We start from the raw sequence: 14,598 nt of genomic DNA on the forward strand, positions 1-14,598 counted from the left end.
ACCACCTCTGACCCAGCTGCTTGCTAATGCGCCTGGGAAGACAGCAGATGGCCCAAGTCCTTCGACCCTGCACCCGTGTGCAAGGCCTGGTTGGAGTTCCAGGCTCTGGCTTCAGCTTGACCAGCCTCAGCCGCTGCAGCCATTTGGGGCCGTGAACCAGCAGATAGAATCTCTCTCTCTCTCTGTCTGTAACTCTGCCTTTCAAATAAAGAAATAAATCTTAAGAAAGAAAGACAGAGTGCAGGGCACAAAACACAGCAGACAGGAAGCGCAGGGCGGCCAGTTCCTGAGTGGCTGCTGTGCGCTGGACACGGGGCCAGGCCATTTCCTGTTTCCTCATCCCGCCCTCATGCGCCCTGTCAGTGGAAAGAGGAGAACGTGTGCTGTCAGACACGTCTCTGAGTTCTGACCCTGCGAGCACAGGGGAGGTGAGTGTCGGTGGACCTTGTGGTTATGCCACCGTTTGCGTCGCCGGCATGCATATGGACTGCGGGCTGGGGTTCCAGCTCCCTGCTAATACTCCCGGGACAGCGGCGGAGGATGGCTCCAGTCCTTAGGCCTCCGCCGCCCGCGTGGGAGACCTGGATGGAGTGCCTGGTCCCTGGCTCCAGCCTGGTCCAGCCAAGGCTGTTGCAGCCATCTGTGGAGCGAACCAGTAGATGGAATCAATCTCTTTCTCTCTCTCTCTCTCTCTCCCCTCTGTGTCACTCTGCCTTTCAAATACATAAATAAATACCTTCTTAAAAAGATGTGTTTATGTATTTGAAATTCAGTTAGAGAAGGAGAGGCAGAGAGAGAGAGAGAGGTCTTCCAACCGCCGGTTCACTCCCCGGATGGCCACACGGCCAGAGCTGCTCATCTTCTGCTGCTTTCCCAGGCCACAGCAGAGAGCTGGATTGGAAGTGGAGCAGCCGGGACTCGAACTGGCACCCACACGGGATGCTGGCACTGCAGGCGGAGGATTAACCAACTGCGCCATGGCGCCGGCCCCTGCGTGCGCTGTTCTAGGCCTCTGAGACGCACAGTGAACAAAGTGGCTGGAGGGCCTCATGCCCAGACAGCCGTGGAGCAGAGGGGCCGACTGCGAAGGGCTGTGAGCTGACCCAGGCCCAGGGCGAGGGAAGAGGGAACAGTGCAAAGGCCCGGGGGCGGGGCCTGCTTGAGGAAGAGGCTGGGGCGGAGCATGCAGGGGAGGGGGAAGGGGTGGCCCCTGAGGGCTCACGGTGCCTAGAGAAAGGATCAGGGGTGTTTTCTACTCTTAATTTCTTTCTTCTTTTTTTTTCTTCTTTCTTTTTTTTTTTTTTTTTTTTTTTTTTTTTTTTTTTTTTTGACAGGCAGAGTGGATAGTAAGAGAGAGAGACAGAGAGAAAGGTCTTCCCTTGCCGTTGGTTCACCCTCCAATGGCCGCCGCGGCCGGCGCACTGCGGCCAGCGCACCGCGCTGATCCGATGGCAGGAGCCAGGCACCCCTCCTGGTCTCCCATGGGGTGCAGGGCCCAAGCACCTGGGCCATCCTCCACTGCACTCCCTGGCCACAGCAGAGAGCTGGCCTGGAAGAGGGCAACCGGGACAGAATCCAGCGCCCCGACCGGGACTAGAACCGGTGTGCCGGCGCCGCAAGGCAGAGGATTAGCCTAGTTAGCCGCGGCGCCAGCCTCTACTCTTAATTTCTAAAGCAAAGCCATTTATTTCTCACAGTTTGGGAGGCTGGGAAGTTCAAGCCAGGGGCTGGCACCGTGGTGTAGGCTAAGCCGCTGCCTGCAGTGCCGGCATCCCATATGGGCGCCGGTTCAAGTCCCGGCTGCTCCACTTCCGACCCAGCTCTCTGCTGATGGCCTGGGAAAGCAGCAGAAGATGGCCCAAGTCCTTGGGCCCCTGCACCCGTGTGGGAGACCCGGAAGAAGCTCCTGGCTTCAGATCAGAGCAGCTCCGGCGCTGTGGCCATCTGTGGCGTGGACCAGCGGGTGGAAGACCTCCCTTTCCCTCCCTCCCTCCCTCCCTCCCTCCCTCTCTCTCTCTCTCTCTCTCTCTCTCTCTCTCTCAAATAGATAAACACAGACATTCAAGAAGTAGAAGCAGCTGCTTGCTTTGCTGCGTCCTCCCGAGCGGAAGCCGGAGCAGAGCAGGTCGGGCCTGACTGCGAGCAGGACGAGGCCCGGCAGACAGGCCGTCCTTTACGGTCACCGCGCCCCCCTCTGCGCTGTGCTCTGACTCCCGCAGAGACAAAACCAGTGCAGGGGCGAGGCGGGCCGCGGGGCCGGGTGACTCAGGCCTGGGAGCCGGCTCCCCTCCCGCCCTTCCCACCCTGTCCCAAAGCCAAGGCTGACGGTGGCTGCCCCCTGGTGGCCAGGCTGCGTCTGCCCCTGCCCTCCTCCTCCTCCTCCTCCTCCTTCTCCTCCTTCTCTTCAAGTCTCAGGGTCACTGAAGTTGGCTGGGCACCGGGCCATCTCGCGCCCTCCAGCCACGGTTAAATATTAGTTGGGAGTTATCAGTGCAGACTCCGGGGAGGAAGGGGAGGAGAGGACGGCATGAAACGTTCCCATCTCTGCGCAGCCGCCAGTTCCCGCACAGCCCGACCATGCCCGTGGAGGAGTTTGTGGCCGGCTGGATCTCTGGTGAGATGGTCTTCTTCCCCTGTCAACGTCGCCCTCAGCGGGGGCACTTCCTGGGGAAGGGGGGACACAGGAGAAGCTGAGGCCTCCGGCCTGGCTCCCCCAGAGTGCCCCCTCCCGAGCCAGCCTCCTGCAGTGCCCCGGGAGAGAAGAAGGGAGGGGAGGGGAGGAGAGGGAGGAGCAGGTGGAGAGGCCGCTTGTGTGTCCCAAGCCCACTCTGCCGGACCCCAGCCAAGGGCTGGAGAGCCAAATAGCAGCTGCACCCCGGCCCTGTGTCCAGGCCCACCTGTGGGGCCCGGACAGGAAGTTCACCTTTGACCTCACCTGCCGTCCTGAGTTGCCCTTGGGCCTCTGCCCTACCTGGCAGTGGGTTGCACTCCTGTTTGCTGTGGGCCCAGCCCGCTCCGGGGTGATGTTCCCCCTAGGAGAAGGAGCGGGGCACAGCCAACCCGCCTCCAGGGGACACGACCTCTGTGCTGGAAGACTGGGAGTGGGGAGGTGGCCAGCTCGGGGAAGGGGTCCCCCTCCTGGGGGCCACAGCTTCTCCTGAGGGCACTCGGCTCAGCGTAGAGTCCTTCTGAGGCTCCCACTTCTGGGAGCAGCGGTCCCCCCGCCCCAGGTCTGTGGTCAGCCGGGCCTTAATGCGATTCCTTAGGCGGGCCCGGGTCTCACTCCCCTGACCCAGGGCCATCCTGGCCCAGCGCCTGGCGTGGAGGGAGGGGCTGGGCCCTGCAGGACGCGGGCAGCCCAGCCCCCCCCCCCCCCGAGCTCCTCTTCCCGGGCCCTCACGCATAGCGCCTTCTTGTCGCCACAGGGGCTCTAGGCCTGGTCCTGGGACACCCCTTTGACACGGTAAAGGTGAGTGGACGAGAGGCACGAGGGGAGGCCCGGCTGCTAGAGGCTGCCCCTGCCCACAGCCTGCAGCTCGAGGGGCCGGGGGCACAGCGCGCTGCCCGCCCGCCCGCCCGCCCGCCGCACCTGCTGTCTCCTCCTCGTGCAGGTGCGGCTGCAGACGCAGAACAGGTACCGGGGCATCGTGGACTGCTCCGTGAAAATCCTCCGCCACGAGTCGGTAGGTGCCCGCGCGTGGGCCCTCTGTGCCGGCTTCCTTCCCCGCCCGACAGGGCAGGGACCCCCGGGTGGAAGCCAAGTGCCCCCAGGGTGGGACTGAGGTCCTCTCCACCCCAGCCGCTGCCCCCCACCCCGCCCCAGGCAGGGGCCCCCGGGTGGAAGCCAAGCACCCCACCCCAGCCGCTGCCCCCCACCCCGCCCAGGCAGGGACCCCCGGGTGGCCCCGGTGCCTGGGCGGCCAGCGACCCTGTCGCTCCCGCAGGTCCTGGGCTTCTTCAAGGGCATGAGCTTCCCCCTTGCGAGTGTGGCCCTGGTCAACTCCGTGCTGTTCGGCGTCTACAGCAACACGCTGCTGGCCCTCACGGCCACGTCACACGAGCAGCGGCGCGCCCAGCCGCCCAGCTACACCCACGTCTTCATCGCCGGCTGCACGGGGGGCGTCCTGCAGGTGAGCGGGCAGCAGGCGGGCCGCCCACAGGCGGCACAGTGACGGCCACACGGCTGTCCCCTCCCTGCCCTCTCGGGATGGACCGGCCTTTCTGCTGCCCACAGTGGTCCTGCCTGGCTGTGCAGTGGCAGACAGGGAGGGTGGCAGAGGACGGAGGCGGCAGAGGCAGAGAGAGCGCTCGGGTGGCAGCGGGGTCAGGGGTCACACAGAATTGGCCGAAGCCATGCTCGCACGGGCTGGCTGGACTGGCCCACCACCACCGCTGTGGGGAGGCTGCTCCCATGGTGACCTTTGGCCCCGGAGAACTGTCAGCCGAAGCAGAGCTGCCCCCCCACCTGTCACACCCCAGCCCCTCCCAGCTCAGCCCCTGGCAGCGCCTGGAGGTCCCGGGCCACAGAGCTTGCTGGGAGAATCCCAGCTCCCGCTGGTCTCCGCCCTGCCGTGCCCAGGCTTGGGCGGGCAGCAGTGGTGGGCAGGCGAGGCCTCGGGGTCCCAGGGAGCACTGACCCCGCCGCAGAGCTGTGCCGGCTCGGTCCTGCACCCGGCTGCTGCCCGCGTTGCCCTCGTCGGGCCCCTGCCCTGATGCCCCTGATCCACTTCAAAGGGCGGAGGGCGAGGGCAAAAGACCAGGCCTCATGCAAGCGAGTGAATGATTAACCGGCCCACGGGCGCAGCCAGGAAAACAAGAACGAGTCAGCCCTCGGCCGCCGCCCTCGAGCCCCACGGATGGCAGAACCGGCAACCGCAGGGCCACGCTGCCCGGTGGGGCTGGGAGTGGCCGGGCCTCCCCATGTGATGGGTCCCGAGGAGGAGGGAGCGGGACGAGGCGGGGCCTGACGGCCAGAGATGCCCCTAGCTTTGGCCAGCCCTTCCGCTGCCCGTGGGGGCCAGGGCTCAGGTGGACCCCCTCCCCACCAAAGCCCTCAACTCAGCACTGACACCAGGGTCCTCTCACACGCGGCCGCCCCAACCCCAGCCCTGCCTGTGTTGGCGGAAGTCGGAAGTCGGGGAGGACTCGGCCTGCCCCCCTCTGAGGACCATGGCCGGAGCTGCACAGGCACCCCCCCACCTCAGCGGGGGCCCTTGGTTCTCACCTGCCGTCCACAGCTCACCTTGACCTAAACATCAACCCCCAGCACGGGCCCTCCCTCCTGGAGGTCCGGTCCCAGCACTGCCCCAAACCCTCCTCCCATGCGCGATGACCAGAGGGCCAGCGGCATCAGGAGAGGAGGGGGTTGGCAAGGGGCCGGAGGTGGGCTCAGCGCTGCCCCCCAGGGGCCTGGAGGGACTGCGGGCGGGAGGGAGGGGCAGGCCGGCTGGCTGCGGGGGCTGCTGCTGGGGGCGGCGGCCTGTGCACCCCCAGGCCCGCCTGCGGGGAGGCTGAGGCTCTGCTGGGGGCGGCCCCAGCCCCAGCCGGGACCCTCTCCCTGCCTCCCCCACAGGCCTACTGCCTGGCCCCTTTTGACCTCATCAAAGTCCGCCTCCAAAACCAGACGGAGCCGAGAGCGAAGGCAGGGAGCCCCCCGCCGCGGTACCGGGGGCCCATGCACTGCGCGGCCACCATCTTCCGGGAGGAGGGGCCCCGGGGGCTGCTGCGGGGGTCCTGGGCGCTGGCGCTGAGAGACACGCCCACGCTCGGGATGTACTTCGTCACCTACGAGTGGATCTGCCGCCACTACACGCCGGAAGGCCAGACTCCCAGTGAGTGGCGGGGCCGCAGGTGGCCTCCGGGGCGGGGTGGGGAGGTGGGGCGCGGCCCCGGGTCCGACGCCGCCCTGGGCTCCTCCGCAGGCTCGGCCACGGTGCTGGTGGCAGGGGGCTTCGCGGGCATCGCCTCCTGGGTCACGGCCACGCCCTTCGACGTGCTCAAGGCCCGGATGCAGATGGACGGGGTGCAGCAGCGGGCATACCGGGGCATGCTGGACTGCGCGCTGACCAGCTTCCGGCAGGAGGGCCTGGGGGTCTTCTTCCGGGGGCTTACCCTCAACAGCGCCCGTGCCTTTCCCGTCAACGCCGTCACCTTCCTCAGCTACGAGTACCTGCTCCAAGCCTGGAGATGAGCCGGGCCGGGCAGTGCTGGCCGCTCCCAGGCTGGCGCAGGACGCTCGGCCCGCCCCGGCCGGGTCCTCCCGGGGGCCTGGCCGGCGGCGGTGGCACTCCCGCCGCCCCACGCGTTAGGAGCCCTCGGACAGACTCCGCCGGCAGCCGTCACCCCCACACCCGGTGACAGACGCGCGGCTGCCCCCACCCCGGGCCCCTTCAAATCCTGCTCCAGTAACCTGTCACCCCCCACCTCCTCCCCGGGGCCCTCCCTGCTCCCTGGCCGCCCCCTCCCTTGGTGGCTATGGATCTGATGATGCCATGACCCGCGATGGCTTCCCACTGCTCTGAGGCCCTCAGGTAGCCACCTGCTCTGGGCCGCGGCTGCCTTCCGCCACAGGACCCTTGCACCTGCTCCTCTCGCGACCCTCAGCTCTGCCTCTGGCTCATGCTGGTGGCTCAGAATCACCGGGAAGGCTTTTAAGAACGTAGATCGCGGGCCCCACCCCGCAGTCTCTGACCCGGTGGGTTTGGGAGGTTCCCAGGCACTACTGGGGCCAGCCACGCTCCGGGAACCCCGACTTTGCTCTGATGGGCCCCCACGCCCCCTTCTCCCGGCTGTAGCTGCACTCTCCTTTGTGTGGTTTTTGGTTCTGTCCCTCCCGCCTCGTACCGTGAGCTCCATGAGGCTCATGGCCCAAAGTCCCGCTGGAGTGCGCGGTGCTGCAGGAATAGTCGTTCAACAAACGACTGAGCGAAGAAAGGGGGGAGGAGAACTCCGTCCTGGAGGCCGGTGTCGCGGCGCAGGCAGGGGGCCAAGCCTGCAACGCCGGCCTCCCCCTGTGGGTGCTGCTCTGAGCCCCGGCTGCTCCACCTCCGAGGCGTCTGGGAGCAGCAGGTGACGGCCCGGGTGCTCGGTCTCTGCCACCCGCGAGAGGGACCAGGACGGAGTTGCTGGCTGCAGCCTGGCTCCGACCTGGCTGTTGTGGCCGGTTTTTTCTCCGTGTCTTTCTCTCTCTCTGTCTCGGTTGCTCTGCCTTTCAAATAAATAAATCCTTTTTTTAAAAAAAGAGAGAAAAGGAACCAGCATGGTCTTCCTGACTCCTTCGCACAGCAGCCGGTTCCAGGCGGCGTTTGGAGGCCGCTGCCCACCCAGCAAGCAGGAAACGCCCAAGGAACCCCTTGCAAACGGAGACGAGGGCGGTGGGGGCAGAGGGCTGCAAGGAGGCCTCCCCGGCTGACTGTCCACTCCAGGACCCTGGAGCCGAGAGACCGCGAGAGCGGGGCGGGGTCCCAACGCCAAGGACACACAGACCCTGGAGGGGCTACGCCTTCAGTGGAAGGAGGGGAAGCCACAGAGGAACTGTCCTCTGCCCCTCCTGCTGGGAACCAGGCCCGGACCCAGCTGCCCCGCGTGCCAGGAGCCTTGGACCTGCTCCCCCCAAACGCCATCCCCGGGCAGCCTTGCAGGTCTGGGACCCCTGCCTCAGAGAGATATAATGGGTCCTGTTGTTCATAGCGCCCTCTTGTGCCTGGTTGGGCTAACTACAAGTAGTTTTCTTTTTTCCAGATTTTATTTATTTATTTGAGAGGTAGTTACAGTGAGAGGGAGAGACAGAGAGAAACGTCTTCCTTCTGTTGGTTCACTCCCCAGATGGCCGCAGCGGCTGGAGCTGTGCGATCCGAAGCCAGGAGCCAGGAGCTTCCTCTGGGTCTCCCATGCGGGTGCAGGGCCCAAGCGCTTGGGCCATCCTCCACTGCTTTCCCAGGTGCATTAGCAGGGAGCTGGATTGGAAGAGGAGCAGCTGGGACTTGAACCAGCGCCCAGATGGGATGCCGGCGCTTCACGCTGAGGATTAACCTACTGCCGGGCCACGGCGCCGACCCCAACAAGTATTTTTTCTAAAGAAATCAGGATCTTCAAGTTTTTCAGATTATGTCCAACGAATAGTAACCTCAGATAACTTAAGAGCAAAAAAAGCAAAATCGATTTTAAAACGAGCGAAGGGGGTGTTGTGCAGCACCTGGTTAAGCTGTTTGTGATGCCTGCATCCCACGTCGGAGTGCAGGTTCGAGTCCCCACTGCACAGCTTCCGTCCGGCTCCCTGCTGATGCACCCTGGGAGGCAGCAGATGACGGCCCAAGTGCTTGGGCCCCTGCACCCACGTGAGGGACCTGGACAGAGTTCCTGGCTCCTGGCATTGGCCAGTGGTTGTGGGCATTTGGGAGAGTGAACCAGCAGATAGAAGACCTCTCTCTCCCCCCACCCCCATCAGTCTGCCTTTTAAATAAATAAATAAATCATCTTAAAAAAAAATGAGTGAAGGACTAAAACATTTTCCCAAAGATAGAAATGGCCACCAGGTGCTCACCATCACCGATCATCAGAGAAATGCAAACCGAAACCATCATGCAAGAGTAGCTCAAAATGACAGAAGATAACAGCTTAGCAGCAAGCGTGTGGGGCTCGGTGAGGCCGCCGTCTCCGGTGCTGGCATCCCATAGGGGCGCTGGTTCAAGTCCCAGCTGCTCCACTTCCCATCCAGATCCCTGCTGGTTTACTTGGGAAAGCAGTGGAAGATGGGCCAAGTGCTTGGGCCCCTGCACCCACGTGGGAGACCCCGATGGAGCTCCTGGCTTCAATCTGGCCCAGCCTTGGCTATGGTCATTTAGGGGATGAAACTCTGTCTCTCTCTAACTCTGTCTTTAACATAAATGAATCTTTAGAATTTATAAATGTAGTTTCTTTCTTTCTTTTTTTTTTTTTTTTTTTTTTTTTGACAGGCAGAGTGGACAGTGAGAGAGAGAGACAGAGAGAAAGGTCTTCCTTTTGCCGTTGGTTCACCCTCCAATGGCTGCCGCGGCCAGCGCACTGTGCTGATCCGAAGCCAGAAGCCAGGTACTTCTCCTGGTCTCCCATGGGGTGCAGGGCCCAAGCACTTGGGCAATCCTCCACTGCACTCCCTGGCCACAGCAGAGGGCTGGCCTGGAAGAGGGGCAACCGGGACAGAATCCGGCGCCCTGACCGGGACTAGAACCCGGTGTGCTGGCGCCGCTAGGTGGAGGATTAGCCTAGTGAGCCGCGGCGCTGGCCATAAATGTAGTTTCAAACAGTGCCTGGTGATAGCGATACTTTATAAATAAATATCGATTTGCTTGAAGAGCCTGGGGACCGGGTCTCATGTGACATCACAGCTGCCCTCGGCGCTGCCGCAGCGACTGTATCTCTTCATCCTGGCTGCCTGGGAGCCTCGCTCGCCTTCTCTGTCCCCTCCCCAACCCTCTCAGAAACTGCCCGGGACTGCCCGCGTGGCCTCTGTGGCCTGTCCTGGGCCTGGCGACCGAAGCAGCTTCCCCACCACCTCTTCCTCCTCCCTCTCTGCTCTCCTCCCTGCCCCATACTGGCTGCAGTATTTTCAAAAGAGCTGCGTTGGAACTGGGGTGATTCGGAAAACAATGTAGATGCAAACAGGGTGGGAAAAAGGGACTCTTGGGGGAAAGGTTTGGTGGCTCAGGATTCTAGAGCAGAAGCTGCGGGCAGCAGGCGTGTGTCCCAGGGAGTCCCGGTGGGAGCGTGGTGCAGCGGTGACGCCTGCATCCCGTGTTGGAGCGCTGGTTCGAGTCCCGGCTCCGCTTCCCATCCGGCTTCCTGCCGAGATAGCAGGTCTGTGCCACCCACTGCGGAGACCCGGATGGAGCTCCAGGCCCCTGGCCCGGCCCTGACCGCTGTGGGCACTTGGGGAATGAAGCAGCAGATGGACGATGATTTGCTCATTTGTTCATCTCACAACATCCCTTCAGCAACAGACTGAAAGTAAATACATGCATTGAAAAATGAGTTGTTATTGCCACTCTGCCTGGTGTTGCCAATGAACCAAACCAGCAGCGACGGAAAAGGTTTTAGCTGAGTGCCACACCCTGCACACACGCACCAGGCAGGCCGCGGCTCTTGGCTCTCGGGTCGAGCTGTCTGCGGTTGGTTCTGGGCCCAAGCTGTCCGTGGTTCTCGGGTCATGCTGTCTGCACCAGCGCTGGGTGGGGGTGGGGGGCGCACAGGGCAGTGGGGGTGGGGAACCTGAATGCCAGGCCTCTCCCGGGCAGGGAGAGGGTCTCAGGGCCCATAGGAGGTCTCCAGAGGCGCCCAGGAAGAAGGTCCCTGGGGAAGCTCTGCGCACAGCTGCCTCCGCTAGACCCCCCTCCAGAACACCACGCCCCTGGCCACGCACCACACACCAGGCCACCAGGCCCGGCCACGGATTGCCTGTGGTGCAGCCTGGAAGGGCACCGGGGTGAGGAGCTCTCCCCAGCAGAGTCCGCCTGTGTCCACACCCGGGTCCTGTCCAGGCATCCCCAGCGTGCGCCCACCCACCCACTGCAGGCTCTGCCTTTACCCTCACTGTCTCCCTGATCTTTCCAGAACTCCCAGGAGCGCCCGCTCCTGCCTTTCCTGAGCCCCTTCGGAGCCGCCCCCGCCCCCCCCCCCCGGCTTGGTGGGCTACTGACCCTTCCTCCTTCCAGGACTGACACAGAAGCTGCAGCCTGGCCACCGGAGCATCGCGGCCAGGGTGAGAAGGTAACAGCGTCTTGCGCCTTTAAACAGACCGTTCAGGAGCTGACCCAGAGCCCCGTCCCTTCCAGACCCTGCCGGCTGCCACACGCACACGCACACGCACACGCACACACCCACGCCTGGCTGCTCCTGCCTGTGCCCTCCCTGCCCAGGACCTGTTATTGAACCTAAACTTGCAGCCTGAGGAACCAGAGGCCGGGTTTCCCCAGGGGCACTAAGGCAAGCGTGGACTCCTGGTGCGGGAGTGAGGGTCAGGCCGCACCGGCTGGACGCAGGCCAAAGAGGCACAGGACACCTGCCAGGATAAACACATTTTCCGCGGCAGGCGCCCTGGTCCCGGCTGGCAGGTCAGGTGTGGGCCACGAAGCAGCCGTGTCCTGGAAGGCGCCCAGAGGGTGGGGTCGCCAGCTGCTCTGGTCCTGGAGCCCCAGTTTAGCTGGAGGCCGAGACCCCTGGCTCCCCACGTCCCCCTGCCCTGACGGGACCTCCCCCCACCCCACCCCCCGGGCTCCTTCTCTCCTGTGGGCCTCTGGGTCTGCCGCCCCTTGACCCACAGCGTCCTTCCCACCTCTCGTCAGCTCAAGTTCAGCCCTGCCAGGAGTCTCTGCAGGCTCTAAGGGCCGTGGCACTTCCCGGAAGCCTGTGTCACAGCCCTGGCATTGTCCTGCCTGGCCCAGCTGCCGTCTTCGTAACCGTGTCACCTGGGAGGCTGCGACATGAACGGAGGAGGGGAGGCGTAAGGTCCAGCTCCTTCCTGCACCCTGACCCGTGCCTGGCCTGACCCCACCGCAACCAGACACGCCATTCAGGAGTGAAATGAGCAGACGTGCCGGCTGCCAGGGACGGCACCGGGGTCTGTCTGTCCTCAGGTTCACGTTCACCAGGGCAGCCGCCGAGCAGCGCCCGCTCCCCCGAGAGCCCTCGCTGCCAGAACCCTGGAAGAGGGTCCCTGCTGCCCACGGCGACTCCTGCACCGATTCTGCGTATCTGAAGTCCCCCCCTTCCCCCACGGAAACGACACCCTGGCCTCTTTTAATACAAACTTTATTCCCAGACGCAGAGCAGGCTTCAAGGGGTCGGCCTGTCTGTAAAGCCCAAATTCCACCTTCCCAAGGCCCGGCCCCTCTAAGGCTCTAGAACTTTCCAACGGGGGTTTAGAAGCCACATGACCCGGCCTCCAACCCCGAACGCCGCAGCTTTGGGCTCCTCAACTCAGGGTTCCGAACGAGCTTCGGGGGTCTCTGCTGCACCTTCCACAAGGGGCGAGGCGCCCCCCAGCGTCTGGGGAGGGCGTTTCCATGGGAAACAGGAGTGGGGGGGTTGGGGGGCTGCGGGCGCCTCACAGGCAGCAGAGCCGCTCCACCCCCTCCTCGCAGCCGTAGAACTGGTCCAGGAGCTCGGGGCTGGTGCCATTGCACTCCAACCACCGCCTCAGTGTGCGCAGGGCCCCGAGCGCGTCGGCCTTGGTGGGCGGGGGCTCCCGGGCCTCCTCCCCCGCCCCCGCCCCCTCCCCCTCCTCCTCGTCGGCGAGCGCCTCCTCTTTGCACACTCCAGGCCCTGGATCCTCACCTTCCAGGTCCACAAAGCGGGAAAACTCCTCGGGGCTCAGCCCGCCGGGGACCGGGGGCATCTCGCAGGCCCTGCTGGGGGCCGGGGCCGTTTTGCAGGGAGCCAGCCCTTCCTGGACGAAGCTGCCCCAGATGAGCTGCGGAGGCACCCGGGCCCAGGCCGCCGCCGCCATGTGCAGCGCGTCCAGCACCGTGATGCGCGTCGCGGCCTGGCCCAGCGAGAGGCCGGCCTCGCTGCTCCGGATGGCGGCCAGCTTGCCCAGCAGACGGCACCGGTACCGGGCCTTAAAGGCCCGGACCACCGAGCAGGGCAGGGCGGGCGTGGAGCCCGAGGCCGAGAGAGGCAGGAGCCTCACGTGGTGCAGCCCACAAGAGCCCGCCACCGCGTCCGCCACCGGGGCCGCCAGCAGTAGGGCCACGTGCCGCCCCTGCAGCCCCATGTCCCGGTCGAACCGTGCCAACCACTGCGCCCAGGGGACGCCCAGCCCAGGGTGGTAGGAGGCAGGCAGCGCCTCGCCGCGGACCCCGGAGAAGCAGGCCGGGGCAGCCTGGCGCCCCCCCGCCCATACCCGCCGCTTCTCGCTGCCCCGGCTGTTGGCGCACAGCACCACCTGCACTCGGTCGCAGGCGCCGGCTCCGCCGGGCACCGCCCGGTACAGCAAGGGCACCGCGGCGCAGCCGAACACGTCCTCTGGGCAGAAGTCTTCAAGGGCCACAGGTGGCTGGGGCTGGGCCGGGAGCCCCGGGGGCGGCGGGGCGAGCGCGGGGCGGGGCCCCGGGCCCACGTTGTTGCGGCGTCTCCAGCGGACCAGCCAGCCGACGCTGGGCACGAAGTCCTGGCCCATGATGTCGGCCAGCTGCTTGGCCTTGTGCAGCAGCGCGGGCCCCGTGACGTCGCAGGCCCCGGCGCGCGCCAGGCGGTACCAGCAGAGCAGGGCCTCGTCGACGCCGCTGTACTTGGACTCCCGCTTGCGCTTGCGCTGCCGGTTGGCGGTGCCGCTGCACCAGTCGGCCAGCAGCTTCTCCTTGTTCTTGCAGATGCGCGAGATCTGCGGCTGCGAGACCCGGAAGCGCCGCGCCACCTCCGACTGCGACAGCTTGGACTCGCGCAGGAGCTCCAGCACCTGGATCTTCTCGGCCAGGGACAGCGCGTGCAGCTTCTTCCTGCCGCCCAGCTCCATGGATTCTCCCCACACCTGCGTGGGGGCGGGGGAAGGGAGGGGTGTGCAGGGGGAGGCAGGAGGGAGGGGCAGGTGTGCAGGAGACCGGGCGGGGCCAGGTCAGGCCGGCTGAGGAGCAGGTGCGCCCTGACCCCACGGAACACAGCACAGAGCCAGGAGGAGAGGGGTGAATAGCGCCAGGGGACAGCTGCAGAGACAGACAACAAAGGATTATGGGGAGGGGGCGCTGGGGCTAGTGGGGCAGGTGGAGGGGACGATCGGGGTGGGGGGAGGGTCCAGGAGGGAGACAGGGATGGCCCGGGCTGGGTCAGGTGGAGATTTGGGGGAGCGGCAGCAGGGGCGGGGTGCGGAGTGCGTGAACAGAGTTGAGGTGACAGGTGTGCCGACCACACAGGGGACTGCTGGGGCCTGTGGGAGTCTCATTTGGTGCCGAGTCCTGCGGGGGACAGGGTCGGGCAGGGGTCAAGCCTGCAGGGGGAGTGAGAGGGCGGCAGCAGGTGCCCAGGCCACAAAGGGCGAGGGGGGCGAGGAGGCTGCGGGCAGCGACAGGGGCGGGGTGTCCCTGGCGGAGGCACTGGTGGCCTGGGTGGAGTCCCAGGGCGCGGGGACGAGCGCCCAGCACGCAGGCCGGCCGGGAGGCGGGCTCCGCTCCCTGAGCCGCCTCTTCCCACCTACACCCGGAGTCCTACGGCAGGGCAGACCCAGGCGCCCGCCCGCCGGCCCGCCCGGCCTCGCGCTCCGCACCCACCTCAGGCGCTCGTCCCGCGCTCCTGCCCCTGCCCCCAGCCCGGGTCTAGAGCCCTGTCCGTGCGGCAACAACGGAGCCGAAGAGGGACGGGAGCCACGACTCGGAGGGCGGAGCGAGCCGAGGGGCTGCGAGGGCTGGGGGCGGCGGGCACGCGCACAGCAGGGCCCCGCGCATGCCGCCTGCGCCAGGCTCTCCCCCGGCTGGGAAGACCGCTGTGCTGCCACCCGCCGCAACCACGCCCCGGCCCGGCCAGATTGGCCGTCAGTAGCGCCCCGTCCCGCCCCCAGCCAAGCCTCATTGGACGCCGCGGAAGTGGCGGGCCATCGGGGCCCTGAGGGGCGGGGTCTCCACGCATAGGGGC

At 65.6% G+C, this 14,598-nt stretch overlaps 2 protein-coding genes across 3 annotated transcripts; one reads left to right on the forward strand and one right to left on the reverse strand.

Annotated features, from left to right (window-relative positions):
* The first annotated feature begins 2,448 nt into the window (after nucleotides 1-2,448).
* SLC25A45 (solute carrier family 25 member 45) lies at nucleotides 2,449-7,249 on the forward strand. Its single transcript, XM_051831432.3, has 6 exons — nucleotides 2,449-2,614; nucleotides 3,426-3,469; nucleotides 3,612-3,683; nucleotides 3,945-4,130; nucleotides 5,573-5,831; nucleotides 5,922-7,249. The coding sequence occupies exons 1-6, from the start codon at nucleotides 2,578-2,580 to the stop codon at nucleotides 6,188-6,190; spliced, it is 867 nt and encodes a 288-aa protein (XP_051687392.1). The 5' UTR covers nucleotides 2,449-2,577; the 3' UTR covers nucleotides 6,191-7,249.
* A 4,518-nt stretch (nucleotides 7,250-11,767) lies between these two features.
* On the reverse strand, nucleotides 11,768-14,373 carry TIGD3 (tigger transposable element derived 3). Of its 2 annotated transcripts, none has more exons than XM_051831439.3 (2): nucleotides 14,238-14,372; nucleotides 11,768-13,504 (listed from the first exon to the last, which is right to left on the reverse strand). In XM_051831439.3, the coding sequence occupies exon 2, from the start codon at nucleotides 13,487-13,489 to the stop codon at nucleotides 12,080-12,082; it is 1,410 nt and encodes a 469-aa protein (XP_051687399.3). In that variant the 5' UTR covers nucleotides 13,490-13,504; nucleotides 14,238-14,372; the 3' UTR covers nucleotides 11,768-12,079. The 2 variants fall into 2 exon arrangements, 1 of the variants encoding a protein (XP_051687399.3); XR_016227355.1 differs by lacking the exon at nucleotides 11,768-13,504 and adding an exon at nucleotides 13,538-13,676 and having other exon boundaries at nucleotides 14,238-14,373.
* Nucleotides 14,374-14,598: the final 225 nt, after the last annotated feature.

The sequence above is a fragment of the Oryctolagus cuniculus genome, chromosome 1 (genome assembly GCF_051225735.1).
Source record: "Oryctolagus cuniculus isolate XC-2025 breed Fujian yellow rabbit chromosome 1, ASM5122573v1, whole genome shotgun sequence".
Classification (NCBI taxonomy): Eukaryota; Metazoa; Chordata; class Mammalia; order Lagomorpha; family Leporidae; genus Oryctolagus; species Oryctolagus cuniculus.